This window comes from Hyperoodon ampullatus, assembly GCF_949752795.1.
Source record: "Hyperoodon ampullatus genome assembly, chromosome: 5".
NCBI lineage: Eukaryota > Metazoa > Chordata > Mammalia > Artiodactyla > Ziphiidae > Hyperoodon > Hyperoodon ampullatus.
Genome location: NC_136918.1, coordinates 3,900,213 through 3,916,379, shown reverse-complemented (window position 1 = coordinate 3,916,379; position 16,167 = coordinate 3,900,213). Strand labels below are relative to the sequence as shown.

The window sequence follows — 16,167 nt, the reverse complement described above, 5'->3', positions numbered from 1 at the left end:
ACTCTTTGTTCCTTTTTTCTTCTTTGCCTCTCCTACTTTGTATTGGGTTGGCCGAAAAGTTCATTCAGGTTTTTCTGTAACATGTTAACATCTTCCATAACATTTTTCCATAATGAACTTTTTGGCCAACCGAATAGTTTGATGACTTTCTTTAGCGATATGTATATATTTCTTTCTTTTTATCTTCTGTGTATTTATACTATAGGTTTTTGCTTTGGGTTGTCATGACACAACAGCATTTTAAGTTGGTAACAACTTAAGTTTCATCCATCCTGTTTTAAAGCTTAACGTTTTTACTCTCTTTGCACTGTCCACATTTTATATTTTTCATGTTACATTTTTAAAATCTTATGTATCCCTTAACTAATTATTGTCGTGCTTATTTTTATTACTTTTGTCTTTTAACCTTCATATTAGCTTCAAAAGTCATCAAGAGGGAAGGGATATGGGAACAGACGTATATGTATAACTGATTCACTTTGTTATAAAGCAGAAACTAATACACCATTGTGAAGCAATTATACTCCAATAAAGTTGTAAAAAAAAGTCATTAATCCACTACTTTACTATATACTTACTTTTAAGTGGGATTTATTCTTTCATATGTGTTCTGATAACTAAGTAGTGCCCTTTCCTTTCAGCTTAAAGACATCCATTTAACATTTCTTGTAGGCTGGTTTAGTAGTGATGGATTCCTTTAGCTTTTGCATCTCTGAAAAACTCTCCCTCCTTGAATTCTGAATGAGAACTCTGCCAGGTATAGTATTCTTGGTTGGAAGTTTTATTTCAGCACTTTGAATATCAGGGTTTTTGCTAAAAAGTGTGCTCATAGTGTCATGGGAGTTCCTTGTATATGGCTAGTTGTTTTTCTTGTTGTTTTAAATATTATCTTCTTGTCTTTAACTTTTGATATTTTATTTATAATGTGCCTTACTGTGAGCCATTTTCAGTTCATCTCTTTTGGAGCTCTCTAGGCTTCCTGGACTTGGATGTCTGTTTTCTGCCCCTTTCTCTCCCTCTTCTTCTTCTGGGAGACCTAAAATGTGAATATTAGTATGTTTGGTATCATCCCATGCGTCACTTAAGCTGTCTTTGACCTTTTTCTTTTTTGCTGCTGTGATTGGGTAAGTTCTAGTGCCTTGTCTTCAAGTTGATTGATTTTTTCTTTTGTTTCATTGAGTCTTGAACCCATCTAGTGTACTTTTCAATTCAGGTATTGTGTTCTGCATCTCTGTGAATTGTATTGGTGCTTTTTTATGTTTTCCATCTCTTTGTTGAAGTTCTCACTGTATTTATCCATTACTCTCCCCACTTGGTGGGTATCAAATGACCATTAGTTTATCAGGTAAAATACTTATCTCTATTTCACTAAAGTTTTTTTTTTTTTCCCCCCTGAAGTTTTGTTGTTCTTTCATTTGGAAAATATTCCTCTGTTTCTTCATTTTGCTTGACTCTCTCTATTGGTTTATATACAGTGGATGAAACAACCACCCCCTCCCAGTCTTGAAGGAGTGGCCTTGTGTAGGAGATGAACCTTTTTGTTCAGCCTTGCCCCAACTATTGGTCGTCTCTCAAACCTCTTTGCTTGTTCAAGCATCCTAATATATTTTTAATAGCTCCCAGTAGTTGAGGATGTGCCAAGACCTGTCACTGTCCCAGGGTGGAAGATTTCAGCACCTAGATTCAGGCTGACTAGAAGCCATGCCATCAGGTAGCCATTTTTAAAAGTATGTAGATATAATACATGCAGTCCTGAAAGGCTGCAAGCGTAAGCCCCACTGGTTACCAGAGCCAGGCAATCTGGAAGTATACCTTGGGCAGCAGTCAGAAAAATCAGAGCTTCAGATGAGTGTATAACTTCCTTGTAGGAGATAACAGTGAGCTGGAGCAAGGCAAAAGGAGAGTGCCAAAGTGACATCCACAGTCTATGTTCCTTTAGAGCCGCTCCATATGCCACTGCATGTGTGTCAAACCTGAATCCTGTTGACATATATACACTACCAAATGTAAAATAGATAGCTAGTGGGAAGCAGCCACATAGCACAGGGAGATCAGCTCGGTGCTTTGTGTCCACATAGAGGGGTGGGATAGGGAGGGTGGAAGGGAGACGCAAGAGGGAGGGGATATGGGGATATATGTATACATATAGCTGATTCACTTTGTTATACAGCAGCAACTAACAGAACAATGTAAAGCAGTTATACTCCAATAAAGATGTTAAAAAAAACCCCTGAAGCCTGCTTTTCTATCCAAAGCTGCAGGAGAAGCATAGTGGCCTCTTTCATAGACGGGGAAATGTGCTTCAGCCAGCTGTCTGTGCAGTGGGCTACGTGTGGTAACCTTCCCAGAACCATCCCTCTAATTGCCACAGTCCCATGGAACCCAGGTACCCAAGCCCCTTTTGCAGCCAGATCCTGGTGATCAGGGAGCCCTGGGCTCCAGTTGCAAAATGTCCCAGGTATTAGACACAAAAACCAGGGTACCAGATGCATGTAAAGCTCCTCACCAGGAGACACTGGTGCTCTGGAACACTGCAGAGAGTGAGTGTGAAGATAGTGCCCATCCTCTGAAATCTTTGAAAAGGATTACAGTCAACCCCTAGATGCGTGTTTAAAGAGAACCCTGTCCCTCAGGCCACAGTCATAATGTTTAGCTAATAGGTCTCTTTCACAGAAGGACTGAGTTCTTGGATCTGTTGCCTCTTGCTCTGCCCTGGAGGTGGTAGCTGGTTTAGAACTCTTTCTTCATTGGTTACAGTGTTGCAGTACCTACAAATGTCAGCCCCACTGGCCACCAAAGCCAGGTGAAGTAAAGGTGATCCCTGGTAGCAGTCACAAAAATCAAGGCACCAGATGGGTATGAGCTCCATTCTGGGTGACACTGATTATTACAGTTGCATGTGATCAGGAATGCAAGCTCCCCTGGCCTTTAGAGCCAGGCGATCAAGAATTATATCCTGGGTAGCAGCCGGAAAAATTAGGGCACCAGGCACATGTAGTCTTCTCCCTTTAGGGAGATATTGGTGCTCAGGAGCACAGCAAAGGGAAAGTGTGAGATGGTGCCTGCCATTCTCCATCCCCAGAGAGTGTTTCAGCAGGCTCCTAGCTGTGTGTGTTAAATTGGATGCCTGCCCCTTAGGCCATAGTTTTAATGTAAGCAGGTGATCCAGATTCAGTTCAAGTTGAGTTGCCTTAGGCTGCCTCTGAGCTGGGCCCTGGGTGGATGAGTCCAAGTTGTGCAGGCCGTTTAAGAGCTTTCTACCAGATTGGTGTTGTGCTGTGGATCTCAGGATGTGAGGCTCTGTTGGTTTTCAAAATTAGATGTTTTGGCTGGGGTGGGGGGGGTGGCTTATCTCTCAACTGCACGTCTTTAAAATTTTTGGTGCTTGATGTGGGGTTTGAGCCCTTTAGTCCTCAGGGAGAAGCTCCGATTTTGAGTCCCTCCCGCTTGTGTTTCCCTGTGCTGTAGGTCGGGTTTATTTTGTGCCATATTTGGTGAAATTTTGTGCCAGCCTCTCTTACCTGCTTTGATGTGGTTTTCTTCTCGTTTGCCTGATGTATAATTGTCATTCAGCCAGCCTTTATGTTTTTTTTTTTTTTTTTTTTTTTTGTGGTACGCGGGCCTCTCACTGCCGCGGCCTCTTCCGCTGCGGAGCACAGGCTCCAGACGCACAGGCTCAGCGACCATGGCTCACGGGCCCAACCGCTCCACGGCATGTGGGATCCTCCCGGCCCGGGGCACGAACCCACGTCCCCTGCATCGGCAGGCGGACTCCCAACCACTGCGCCACCAGGGAAGCCCCCCTTTATGTTTTTTTAAGAGGAACAATTTACATATGTAACTAGACTAATTCTGTCCACGGGAGAAGATGAGTTCAGGGCCTTCCTACATCACCATCTTGAACTGGAACCTATCCCTCCTTCTTTCAGGTGTAAATGTATCCTACAGGTCTTTTCGTATCAGTCATAGATAGCTTTGTTGTTTTTTGTCTCCATGGCTTCCATTGACTTTAAGAGCCAATTAAAAGTAGTGTGTTTTTGTTTGTTTGTTTTTGTGGTACGCGGGCCTCTCACTGTTGTGGCCTCTCCCGTTGCGGAGCACGGGCTCCGGACGCGCAGGCTCAGCGGCCATGGCTCACGGGCCCAGCCGCTCCGCGGCATGTGGGATCCTCCCAGACCGGGGCATGAACCCGTGTCCCCTGCATCAACAGGCGGACTCTCAACCACTGCGCCACCAGGGAAGCCCAAAAGTAGTGGTTTTCATGGACCTATAGCCAGATTGCCTTCATGCAGGCCATGGATGTGCTGCTGGAAAACCTTTTTTACAAGTTGCTAAATCTCTAGGTGCCTCAATGTTCTCATCTGTAAAATGGGAGAAAAATTGTATTCTGAATAAGGTTGTTTGGAAGTTTAAGCACTTATTTAGCACAATGCCTGGCAGATGGTGAGCACCCAGATGTAGGCTGCCACCACCATTGTCGTTATCATCACCATTTTTACTTATTTAATCAGATTCTTATTTATGGGCATATGGGGTTTTTTCCTGTTTTACTGTTAAAGACAGTGCTTCAGGGAATAACCTTGTATATTCATTATTTTGCACATGTGTGATTTTATGGATACTTTGCAACAAGTACAATACCAAGACAAAAGAGGATGTAAATTTGTAATTTTGGTAGACATTTGCTGAATTGCATACCACAGGGATTGTATCAATTTCTCCTGTGACCAGCATTTGACATAGTTTAAATGATTAAGAACTTGATGGTAGTTTTCTGATGTTACTTCTATTTCTAAAATTATTCATAGTTTAAAATGACAATTTTGAAAGTTCTTCCTTTTGCTTTATTAAAAGTACAATCTTGTGAGGAGGGCCTGCTCAAGCGAACTTTTACTTTTTAATATAAAATATGTATGTTGGTGGCTTATTCTTTTAGGATCCTCATAGATAACTTGTTAGTATTTAAGAGAGTGGAAGATGATCTTTTCTCTCTTTTATTCTTTATTTTCAGATATTTATGTTTCCATGAATCTGAATCATTTCAGATTTATTTACCTTTACTATCCATAATCTTAGGATAATCTTCTATTAGAAATATGCATCTTTAAGAACCAAGAATCCAAAGATGAACTGAGATTAGCTTTTTAATTTATTTTGAACATTAGTGTTGAATTAGGGCAAGATTTTTTTCTTTGTCAAAGAAAGCTTAATAGGACAGAGGAGCTTAACATGTCAGGCATTTTTCAAGGTTCATGGGGGAATACAAAGATCACTAAGTAGTGGTCTCTGCCATACTTTATTCTAGTGGGTGAGCTAGATAGGTAGGGACCATCTCCGGGTTAGAAAATGTAAAGAAAGGGCAAAGAAGAATGCTTGGATGGAGCTTTAGAAATTACCTGTATGTACTTAGGTTAAATGACTAAAAGTAACTGAAAGAAATAAAAATAAGTCATCAGAGAATATATTGTAAATATATACTGCTGTGGGAACCAATAAAATAAGCAAATTCTTTAAATACATTACATAGATTATTACTAAGGAAAAACTGTTTGATGTAGCAGTTCGGAGACAGCTGGTGTGAGGAAGCAGTTTCTGTAGAGTTGTGGTACCCAATTGGAGAAGAATGAACAGTTGGAAAATAAGTAAATAGGCTAATCTTTGGAATAGTCATGGTGGCAGGAGAAGGAATTTCTTCCTTAAAAGAAAAATCAGTAACAAGCTTCTGTTCATTTTCAAAATTATGGCTTTTAAACATCTGATTTTATTTTATTAGTAATTGATATTTGTATGTTGTAGTCATCTTTAAAGATGCTAAGCATGAGGTTGTTTTTTTCATATTGCTTTTAATGCTAGTTACTGTTTTGTTGCCCTTCACTTTACCACATTAAATTGATGCAGTGAAATAGTCCTCTCTTTATGAACTAACATAGCTATTTTATTGAGAGTATAGTTAAGACTCCACTGAATATGAAAACTGCCATGTCAATCATGGATGTAGAGTAGTTGAACATTATTTACACTGGGAGTATTTTAAGAGTGATATGTGCAACTTATTAATGAAGTAGTAGAATTAGTGTTGTCCCTTTTCTTGAATTTTTAAAAAATCAACTTTACCAATATCTAATTTCCATACATTAAAATTCACACCCAGTATACAGATAGATGGCTTTTGACAAATGCGTACAACCATGTAATGACATTCCATTCAAAATATAAAATATTTCCATCTCCCTAAGAAGAACAGTTAATTCTTCCCATGTTCAAAAATTTTAACACCTAATTTTACTTCTTTTGCTTTTTTATTAGTACTTATGAATGTAAGTTTACTTATCAAGAGTACCATGAATTAACCCATGAAATTACATGCTTTTTATCTATTGGAATCTTATTTCAGATTGACAGAATATTTCATGACCCAAACAAGGTTAAATAGAAACAATTTTGTTTGAGTGATTTTAATAATGTCTAACAGAAAGTTACTTTTATTTGAGATTAGTTACAGTTATCAGTTTAGCACATTTCTTGTTTATTTAATTTTTTAAAATCCTCTGAAAATAAAGGCTGTATTGTAGTACATAAACAACCTGTCTTCAACACTGTTGAATACTCTCTATGTTACTGTTTTTCACATAAAAAAATAAAATCAGGATAAAAAGTTTCTCATTTTGTTTCAGAAATTGCATGTTGGGGAAGAACTCTTTAAAAATATTTTTTCCTTTTCATCCACATTCCAGCCTAGACTGTCATCTCTAAAGTTGAATATTGGGACTATCCATTGGTGGTACTTAATTCATCATCCAGAAAATGAATGAGAGCTATGTATCAGTAAATAAACTGTGCTTTTAAATGATTCTGATTAAAAGATAGGGCAGATAGGGCATTTTTCTCATTTTATAGATTTTTAATTCAGTTAAATTGAGTTTAATAAGTGCCAAATGTTCCATTGTAGTTTTTGTTGGGACTCTGAGTTAAGATCATACTTTGACTTTTAGTGGCTATCCTACTGCACCATGGTCTTTTCTGTAAGAGTACAGTACATTTCAGAGACTCTTCCCACCTACATTCCTAATTGTGATTTGAGTTGGAGCTGGTAATCACTGGCAAGGAGCCTGTCAGAGGTTATACAGTAATTATTTTCTTACTGATTCATTGAGTGTTATCCTTGTGATTTTTAACTTGAGTATTTTACACTTATACAGTTGAAACTGAACCTCATTTAATTATTAGGCCGGAATTCTTTGTACCTAAGTTGATTTTGAACCTTATTTCAGTTTCTTTAAATGTTATTTTTAACACAGGTTTTCAATATAAACCACTCATTCTCATAAGAGTGATAATATTTACATAACCATATTTGAGATAAAAATAAAGTAAGGTAAAAGTACTACGAAAGAATGAGATGTTGAAAGAGGTTAACTTTTTCTTTGATTGTTTGATCCTTATGTAGAAGTTATTGAGCAACTCTTCATGTTCAAAAAAACAGATTTAACTGAAATGTGTTGTTAGATTATGGGACATTTAATTTTAATTTATCGAAGGATATTCTGATGATTAAAAAATATCAGAGGGAGCCTTGAAGGGAGATAACACTTTCTATACTTGGATGTTTTTCAGACTAAGGCAGCCAGCTATATGTCTGGCTAGCACCAGTATATATTTATGTCAATCTTTAGGGGCTTCCCTACCATATAAATTCATTGTTTTATGTCTTTGTCTTTTCCTTCTTCAACACTTCTCTCAATATTTTTCCTTAGACTTATCTAATTCATAGGATACTCGAGGGTTTTTTTTTTAATGTCTAAAGAACTTTTAAATTCTTAAACAAGGGATTCCTTTAGAATAGATAGAAGTTTGGGGGAAGTAAGAAAAACCCAGACACTTCCATATAAAACTTTTCAAACAGTGCTCAGGTTAAATTTAATTTTTAGCATGGGATAGAAAAAGATTAACTATATAAAATCTGTTGTTCCACAGGTACTGTGAGAATAGAGATGTTTCGAAATATGCAGAATGCAGAAATCATCAGAAAAATGACTGAAGAATTTGATGAGGTATAGCATTTCAATATTTATACAAACTGCCTGCTTACACTTGTAAATGGTGAATATGTTATTTTAAGTTTTGTTTTGACTTGGTGTTTAGTATAAGAGAAGATATACTGTTTTCTCATTTATATGATAATCCATGCTATTAATTCCAAAATTAATCTCATTCATTTGGGAATTTTATTACATTGCATGGAGGTAGTAGCACTGAATAGTGACTGATAGCTGATAAGGATAAGAAAATTTATAGTGTGAGGTAGAAGCTGACTCTTGACATTCATCCTTGAAGACCATCTAAAATTCCTGAATTTATAAATACATCTCCAGCAGTTTCATGTTCTGTGGAATACTAGTCTTGTTAAATGCTTTAAAGAAAAAAGGGTTTGGAGGTCAAGGAAGTGTGAGCATGCTGCCTATTATACCTGCCTTAGAGATTGTGAAAGCATATTAACTTATTTAAGGTTCTTAGAAATCCTAATGGAGAAAAATCTCCTTAACTTAATTCAATCCAGAATTCCCAAAATTATTTTACATGGATCCCCACCACTGACATACCCACACACACTCACACCTCCACCCTCCCCGCCCCTTTCCCATTTTGTGTGTGTGTGTGTGTGTGTGTGTGTGTGTGTGTGTGTGTGTGTGTAAAACTTGAACTTCTATTTGGGACACTCTACTTGAGATAATCTGATTTCCATTAAGAATACAAGTTTTCTTTACTAGTCTTCACAAATTAATCATGCAGAAACCATTTTTTTCTGCATGATTTTCCATTTTCACTAAAATATTCACTCAAGCAGTTTTACACTGTAAATGTTGAGATACTTTTACAGTTTTCTTTATTTTATTTATGGTGAACTCAATTCATGTCATGCTTTAGGCCACCATCAATTCCAGTTTTAACGTTCTGCGTTTTGATTTTAATTAAGATTTCTATTTTCTGAATTAGGTGTTCCTTTTTCTTGACTTTCAACACTAACACCAAGGATTGGTTTTCTTCTAGGTCCACTCTTCTAGTAAGATGGGGTTAGGCTTTTTATTAGTAGTAGTGTTTATTTTTAATTAAAAAAGTACTACAAACACATGTCAAAGCAAACATTCAAACACAGGCTGTTCAATATATGTCTTTCTCATCAGGTGTTCACCTTTACTCTAGCAGCAGTATGAAAACGTTTTACAGAAACATTCTGTCAGTGGCTTTCAGACTATTTATTCACATTTTATGGGAGGTAGGGGAGACCTTAAATTGTCACCTATGCAGATATACTCCATAATCACTTGTCTTCATTTCTGCAATCCAAAAGGCTCTGAAATTCCAAAACCTGGCCTAAAGTAAGATGAGGCTACTTACAATTTTTATTTATCACAGTCAGTGTGAATATCTGTATGCATTGCTTTTAAATGTTAACGCTCTTGATTACAGGGGGCTGCCCCAGATTCTTTTGGGGTATGATGAAATATAAGCTATATGCACTGTATTAACTTCTAAAATGCAAAAGCTCTTAGATTCTGAAACATTTCTGTGGGACTACTGTTCACTAAAAAATAATTTTGTTGTTGTTACTACATGTGTTTTTATATGTTGCAAATAGAAGTTAAAGCCAGATAAGATATAAGTTAAGGTGCAAGTAGTAGTTTTACTCACCAGCTACTATACTAACTACTATGCCAGGCTTGCAATACAGGTGATTCAGTTGTAGATTTAAAAGTAGTATATATCTTGGACCTTCACAGCACTAACACGTGATGGAATGATTATTAAGAGTTTAAGACAGTAGTTTCCAAACATTGCTGCACATTAACATCTCATGGGGATACTGACGCCTGGCTCTCTTCCACATCCCACAGACATTCTGATTTACTTTGTAAGGCATGTGACCTGGATATAGAGATTTTTTTAAAGCTCACCAGGTGATATTCTAATGTATAAGAACTATTGAGAACTATTGTTCTAAGGCAAATAAAAAGAGGAAGCCAAGTTTTGTTATCAAAACACTTCATATATGAAAACAGAATGAGGGGGAAACAACAATGAATAAAATGTAGCAAATGAAATTATTCAGAAGGCATTCATTTCATATTCCTAAACATTTTGTCCCAATATTTGAGATTATTGACCTAATCAAAGAAGACTTTTAAAATCATCATTCTGTTATTTTTTAAACAGTATATCTAATACGGTTTGGATTATTAGAATGTTTTAATTTAAAGCAGAATTTGATATCTTCTAAGGCTACTTAGAAATAAATAAATATAAATATAATTGTGATGATTAGAAGTTTTAATAAATATTGTCAGTTTCAATTTTAAATATCTATATAACGCTTTTAATTAGGTGGCTTAAAACAGTGTCATAAATAGGATGCTTACTCACTTTGCTTGAGACTTTATTGCATAACTAATTTGAAAAGTAAAAATTTAAACTCAAAATAAATAAATAAACATACAAACAAATAAATAAAAATTCCAGAGATGATGTTAGTGAGCAGGATGTGCCAGACCTGTTTGACACTGATAATTTAATTGTCTGCAAGTATGACAAGATTCATCGAAGCAAGAACAAGTGGAAATTCTATTTGAAAGATGGTATTACATGTTTTGGAGGGACAGATTGTGTATTTGCAAAAGCCATTGTTGATACAGAGTGGTAAAACTTATGAGCTGAATACATCATAAACATACACTGGGACTGTGTCACATATTGTTCACTGTATTGAATTTAATGAAATAATAATTCAGATGCAGATACAAAAAAATTTATCTTAAACTCTTTAGCAAGATATTGATCTTTTGCTACTCTGTGTATACTCAGGAATGCATTTAAATGCTTTCATATTGTTAAATGTACAGTATTTTTTTTTTTCTTTAAAATACTGTATAGGTTATTTAGTTTCTTGGGAGTGGGAGGAGGTTAGTTTTGGTGAATTATATTTTGTGATAAAATTCTGAAATATCAAAGAACCATTAGATCCCAAGATCCTAGAAAAATGCCTAGTTAACAGGGAGTAGCCAGTAAAACTCTTTTGAATGAATGAATATATTGTATTATAACAAACTAAAGTAAAGGTGAGATGAGTTAGAAGTCATTTCAGTTGAAAGTGTTTAAATTGAATAGGGTAGTCCAAGAGTATGTTATTGCCTGAAAAAGTAGTATACTGTAGCTTCTATTCCTTATTACAAATTGGTTATAACTACAAATCTGTCCTTTGTAATTGTAATATCAGCCTAATTTAGAAATATAATATGTTAATTCCCAGAGCAGCCTGTAGCTTTTCAAAGTCAATAGATAACTTGGTTCCTGTTGGAGCCAGTTGCCAGGAGGTAAAGCACACTGTAATTGTATTTCTTCCCCAGATTATTACAATCAGATCTCCATGTATCAATTCTTAGATATGTTTCCAAAGGTCAATTTGTGTAGTTTCATATATTTCAGTATGACATCTATATAGGGAAACCTTTGCAGCACAACACATTTAATATTCAGCTGACCCTTGAACAACACGGGTGTTAGGTACTCTCAGCCCCTGTAGCTGAAAATCCTCATATAATTTTTGACTCCCCCAAAACTTAACTGCTAATACCCTACTGTTGACTGGAAGCCTTACCAATAACATTAACAGTCGATTAACACACATTTTGTATTTTATATGCATTATATGCTGTGTTCTTACAATAAAGTAAGCTAGAGAAAAAAATGTTATTAAGAAAAGCATAAAAAGGGGAGAGTACATTTACAGTACTGTACTGTATCATTACTGTAAGTTTATGTCATCTGTTTATAAGCTAAATCATCTGTTAGTACCTATATCAATATTGTCTTATATGATGCAAAACACCATAGATCTTATATGTATTATTAACACTAGACATCAAAAATGAAAAGATAATGTGAATAATTCATATTTTCTTACAGTTATGATGATTTATGCATTGATAACGAAGAAACCAGCAATCTGATTGCTTTTTGCTAGCCTAGTGTAACTGATACAATTGTTTCATGGTAGCCTAGCCTTTATACTAGTGAATGAATTCTTATAAAATTTTTATGGCATACAGTATTACTGTCATATTCATAATACAATATTGGAAACACTGTTACTTTTTTTTAAGAAAAATCACTTACCTGTGGTGATAAGCTGATATGCAGTTTCTCCAACTATGAGAGTGAGAGTGTGTCATACTGTACAGTAATGTAATTCTTTGAAAGCAAAGTTATAGAACAGTATATATTAAATATCACTCACCTTATGCCTATGTATGGGTAGGCTATCCACTTCAATACAAGTCTTGCACACGAAGCTCTACACAATGAATAGTTAGGCAATTACGATGATGACACGAGTGTCTCCTACAGTTCTTGCCATACAGTTACTATATTTTCACCTGGAGACACTCACACACATATACAACAGATACGTTTATTAAGTGTATGGCATGGTGATTATTTACTGTTCATTAAGTGGAAGTGGATCATCACAAAGGTCTTTGTCCTCATCGTCTTCACATTGAGTAGGCTGAGGAAGAGGAGGGGTTTGTCTTGCTGTCTCGGGGATGGCAGAGGTGGAGGAGGTGGAAGGGTAGGCAGGAGAAGCAGCCATATTTGGTGTAATTTTATGGAAATACATCATAATTTCTGTTTGAATTTTGCTTTTTCATTTCTCTAACATAGTACCAGTCCTTCTTCTGCCATTTGCTACAGTTTCAATGCCCGTATCACAGAAGGGTTCATGTTGTAAAAGAAGTTAAAAGCAGTATTGAATAAGCAGAACCGTTCTACCAGATTGTCTAATGTCATTTGTTTTCTGGCAATGCTTCTTCTATGTCTTCTTCCTCATTGTATGGCACTGGTTAGGAAGCACTCATCTCCATCAAGTCATCTTCTCTTAATTCCTTTGGTGTAGTGTCTATTAGCTCTTGAATTTCTTGAATTTCTTCAAGATTCATATCTTAAAACTCTTCACTGCCCCACCCCACCCCGCCCCGACCGTTTTTGCCATATCCACAGTCTCTTTCATGATTTCTTTGATCGGCTCTGTCCTTAGTCCTGTGAGGTCACGCACAACATCTGGGCAAAATTCATTATTTCGGGCCTGGTAGCTTTCATGGCTTTTTCTCTAGCAACAATGGCATCTTCAGCTTCAGTGGTGTAGTCCTTGCAGACTTTCATGATGTTCTCTCTATGGGGGTTCTCTTCCATAGCCCTGACAATCCTTTCCATAGAGTACTGTGTGTAATGAGCCTTAAAGGCCCTTATGACTCCCTGATCTAGAGACTGAATTAGAAATACTGTGTTTGGGAGCAAGTTGATCACTTTGACACTTTTGGTGTTGAACTCATAGGGTTCTGGGTGGCCAGGGGCATTGTTCATTATAAAAAGAATTTTAAAAATCAGTTCCTTACTGGCAAGGTACTTCCCAACTTCAAGGTCAAAGCATCAATGGAACCAGTCCAGAAAAGGGTTCTCATTGTCCATGCATTCTTGTTCTACAACCAAAAGACTGGTAGCTGGTGTTATATTTTCCCTTCAAGGCCTGGGAGTTTGTAGCTTTACAGATAAGAGCAGTCCTGATCATAAACCTGACTTGCATGTGCACAAAAAGTAGAGTTAGCCTGTGCCTTCTTACCTAAGTCCTGGTGCTCACTTATCTTCCTTACTAATAATGTTGTTTGTGATTATTTTTACCCGAGTAGGGCGCTTTCTTCTGCATTAAAAACCTGTTGAGGCAGACTTACCTATCACTGAGCAACTCCCACATGCAAGTGTAAATGTCTCTTCTCCAGTAAGTTTGTCAGTTGTCAGTTAATTTGTAGGCTCTCTCTGCAGGACCCAAGCTGGAAGAGAAAAAGGTTTTTCTTTTCAGTTTTGTTGACTAGGATGGGATGTTTGGGACTCCCAGCTCACACCAGAGACTGAGGCTGCAGCTGAGATCACCAGTCCAGCAAAGCTGAGCTCCTTGCCTGCTACCAGGATTTGTATGAAAACACCTGGCTACAGGCAGCGAGGGATCTGCCATGCTCCTGGAGAGCAGCTGCTGGCACTGCTGATGCCAAGCTGGGTGCTGCAACTCTGCCTAGTCCCAGCCAGCACCCCATTCTGATCGGGCCAGGAGAGAAAACAAGATGGCAGAGTAGAAGACCTTGAGCTCATGTCCTCCCATGAGAACACCAAAATCATAGCTAATTGCTGTATAACCATCAATAAAAAAGACTGGAACCTACGAAAAAGATATTCTACATTCAAAGACAGAGAAGACGAGTTGGTAGGAAGGGTGCACTCATGATATAATCAAATCCCATACGCCCTGGGTGGGTGACCCAGAAGCTGGAGAATAATTACATCACAAAAGTTCTCCCACAGGAGTGAGAGTTCTGAGCCCCACATTAAGGCTCCCCAGCCGGGGGGTCTGGCATCAGGAGGAGGAGCCGCCAGAGCATTTTGCTTTAAAGACCAGCATCTCTTGACCACAGGAGCTCCACAGAACTCGGGAAACCAGACTCCACTCTTGGATGATGCACACGAGGTCTTTTGATCACCAAGGCACAGGGAAAAAGCAGTGACTTCAAAGGAACCTGGGCCGGAACTGCCCGCTGGTCTTGGAGGGCCTGTTGGGGAGACGGGGGGTGGCTGTGGCTCTCTCTTGGGGCATAAAAGTTGGTGGCGAACATATCCGGGAAAAATCATCTGAAGGCTGACATCTTGCTTGGGACATTAGTGCCAAGACCTCGCCCCACCCAACAGCCTGTAGGCTCCAGTGCTGGGACACGTCAGGCCAGATAACCAACAGGGCTAGAACACGGTCCCACCCATCAACAGACAGGCTTCCTGAAGACTTCCTGAGCCCATAGCCACCACTAGGCATGCCATCTGACATGGCCCTGCCCACCAGAGGGCCAAGACCCAACTCTACCCACCAGGGAGCAGACACCAGCCCCTCCCACCAGGAAGCCCCCACAAGCCTCTAGGCTAGCCTCACCCACCAGGGGGCAGACGATAGAAGCAAGAAATGCACAGTCCCCAAACCTGTGGAGCTGAGTCCACAAACACAGGTCAGAACCTTCCATGGGACCAGCTGATAACTGGCCATCGAGTTACTAGAGGAGCTGTACTACTGAGACACATAGGACATCCCCTACAGAGGGCTACTTCTTCAAGGTCAAGACACATAACTACCTTCCACATACATAAAAATACAAACAGAAGTTTAGACAAAATGAGACAGCGAAGGAATATGTCCCAGATGAAGGAATAAGGTAAAACCCCAAAACAACGAAATGATATGGAGATAGGCAATCTACCTGAGAAAGAGTTCAGAGTAATGATTGGAAAGATGATTGAGGAATTTGGGAAAAGAATGGAAGCACAGAGTGAGAAGTTACAAGAAGTTTTTAACAAAGGATTAGAAAAAATAAAGAACAACTAAACACAATTAAAGAATACAATAACTGGGGCTTTCCTGGTGGCGCAGTGGTTAAGAATCCGCCTGCCAATGCAGGAGACACAGGTTCAAGCCCTGGTCTGGGAAGATCCCACATGCCGTGGAGCAGCTGAGCCCGTGCGCCACAGCTGCTGAGCCTGCGCTCTAGAGCCCGTGAGCTGCAACTACTGAAGCCTGCGCACCTAGAACCCGTGCTCCCAACAAGAGAAGTCACCACAATGAGAAGCTTGCGCACCATGGCAAAGAGTGGCCCCCACTTGCCGCAACTAGAGAAAGCCCACACACAGCAACGAAGACCCAATGCAGCCAAAAATAAAAATAAATTTAAAAAAATACAATAACTGAAATGAAAAATACACTAGAAGTAATCAATAGAACAAATAAGCGAACTGGTAGAATGGTGGAAATCACTGCTGCGAAACAGAATAAGGAAAAAAAATGGAAGGAAAAAACGATAGTTTAAGAGACCTCTGGGACAACATCAAATGTACCAACATTCGCCTTATAGGAGTCCCAGAAGGAGAAAAAAGAGAGAAAGGGCCTGAGAAGATATTTGAAGAGATAATAGCTGAAAACTTCCCTAACATGGGAAAGAAAGCAGTAACCCAAGTCTAGGAAGCAGAGAGTACCATACAGGATCAACCCAAGGAGGAACACAACCAAGATACACTGTATCAAATTGACAA

General features: G+C 38.3%; 1 protein-coding gene across 2 annotated transcripts in view; it reads left to right on the top strand.

The window, feature by feature from the left end:
• STAG1 (STAG1 cohesin complex component) overlaps positions 1-16,167 on the top strand; it is a gene marked incomplete at both ends in the record, with an annotated part of 314,305 nt that overhangs the window by 99,091 nt on the left and 199,047 nt on the right. For both annotated transcript variants that reach the window (XM_079704598.1, XM_079704597.1), the window contains one exon: positions 7,975-8,051. In XM_079704598.1, the coding sequence (XP_079560724.1) occupies positions 7,975-8,051 (77 nt within the window). The remainder of the gene's footprint in view (positions 1-7,974; positions 8,052-16,167) is intronic.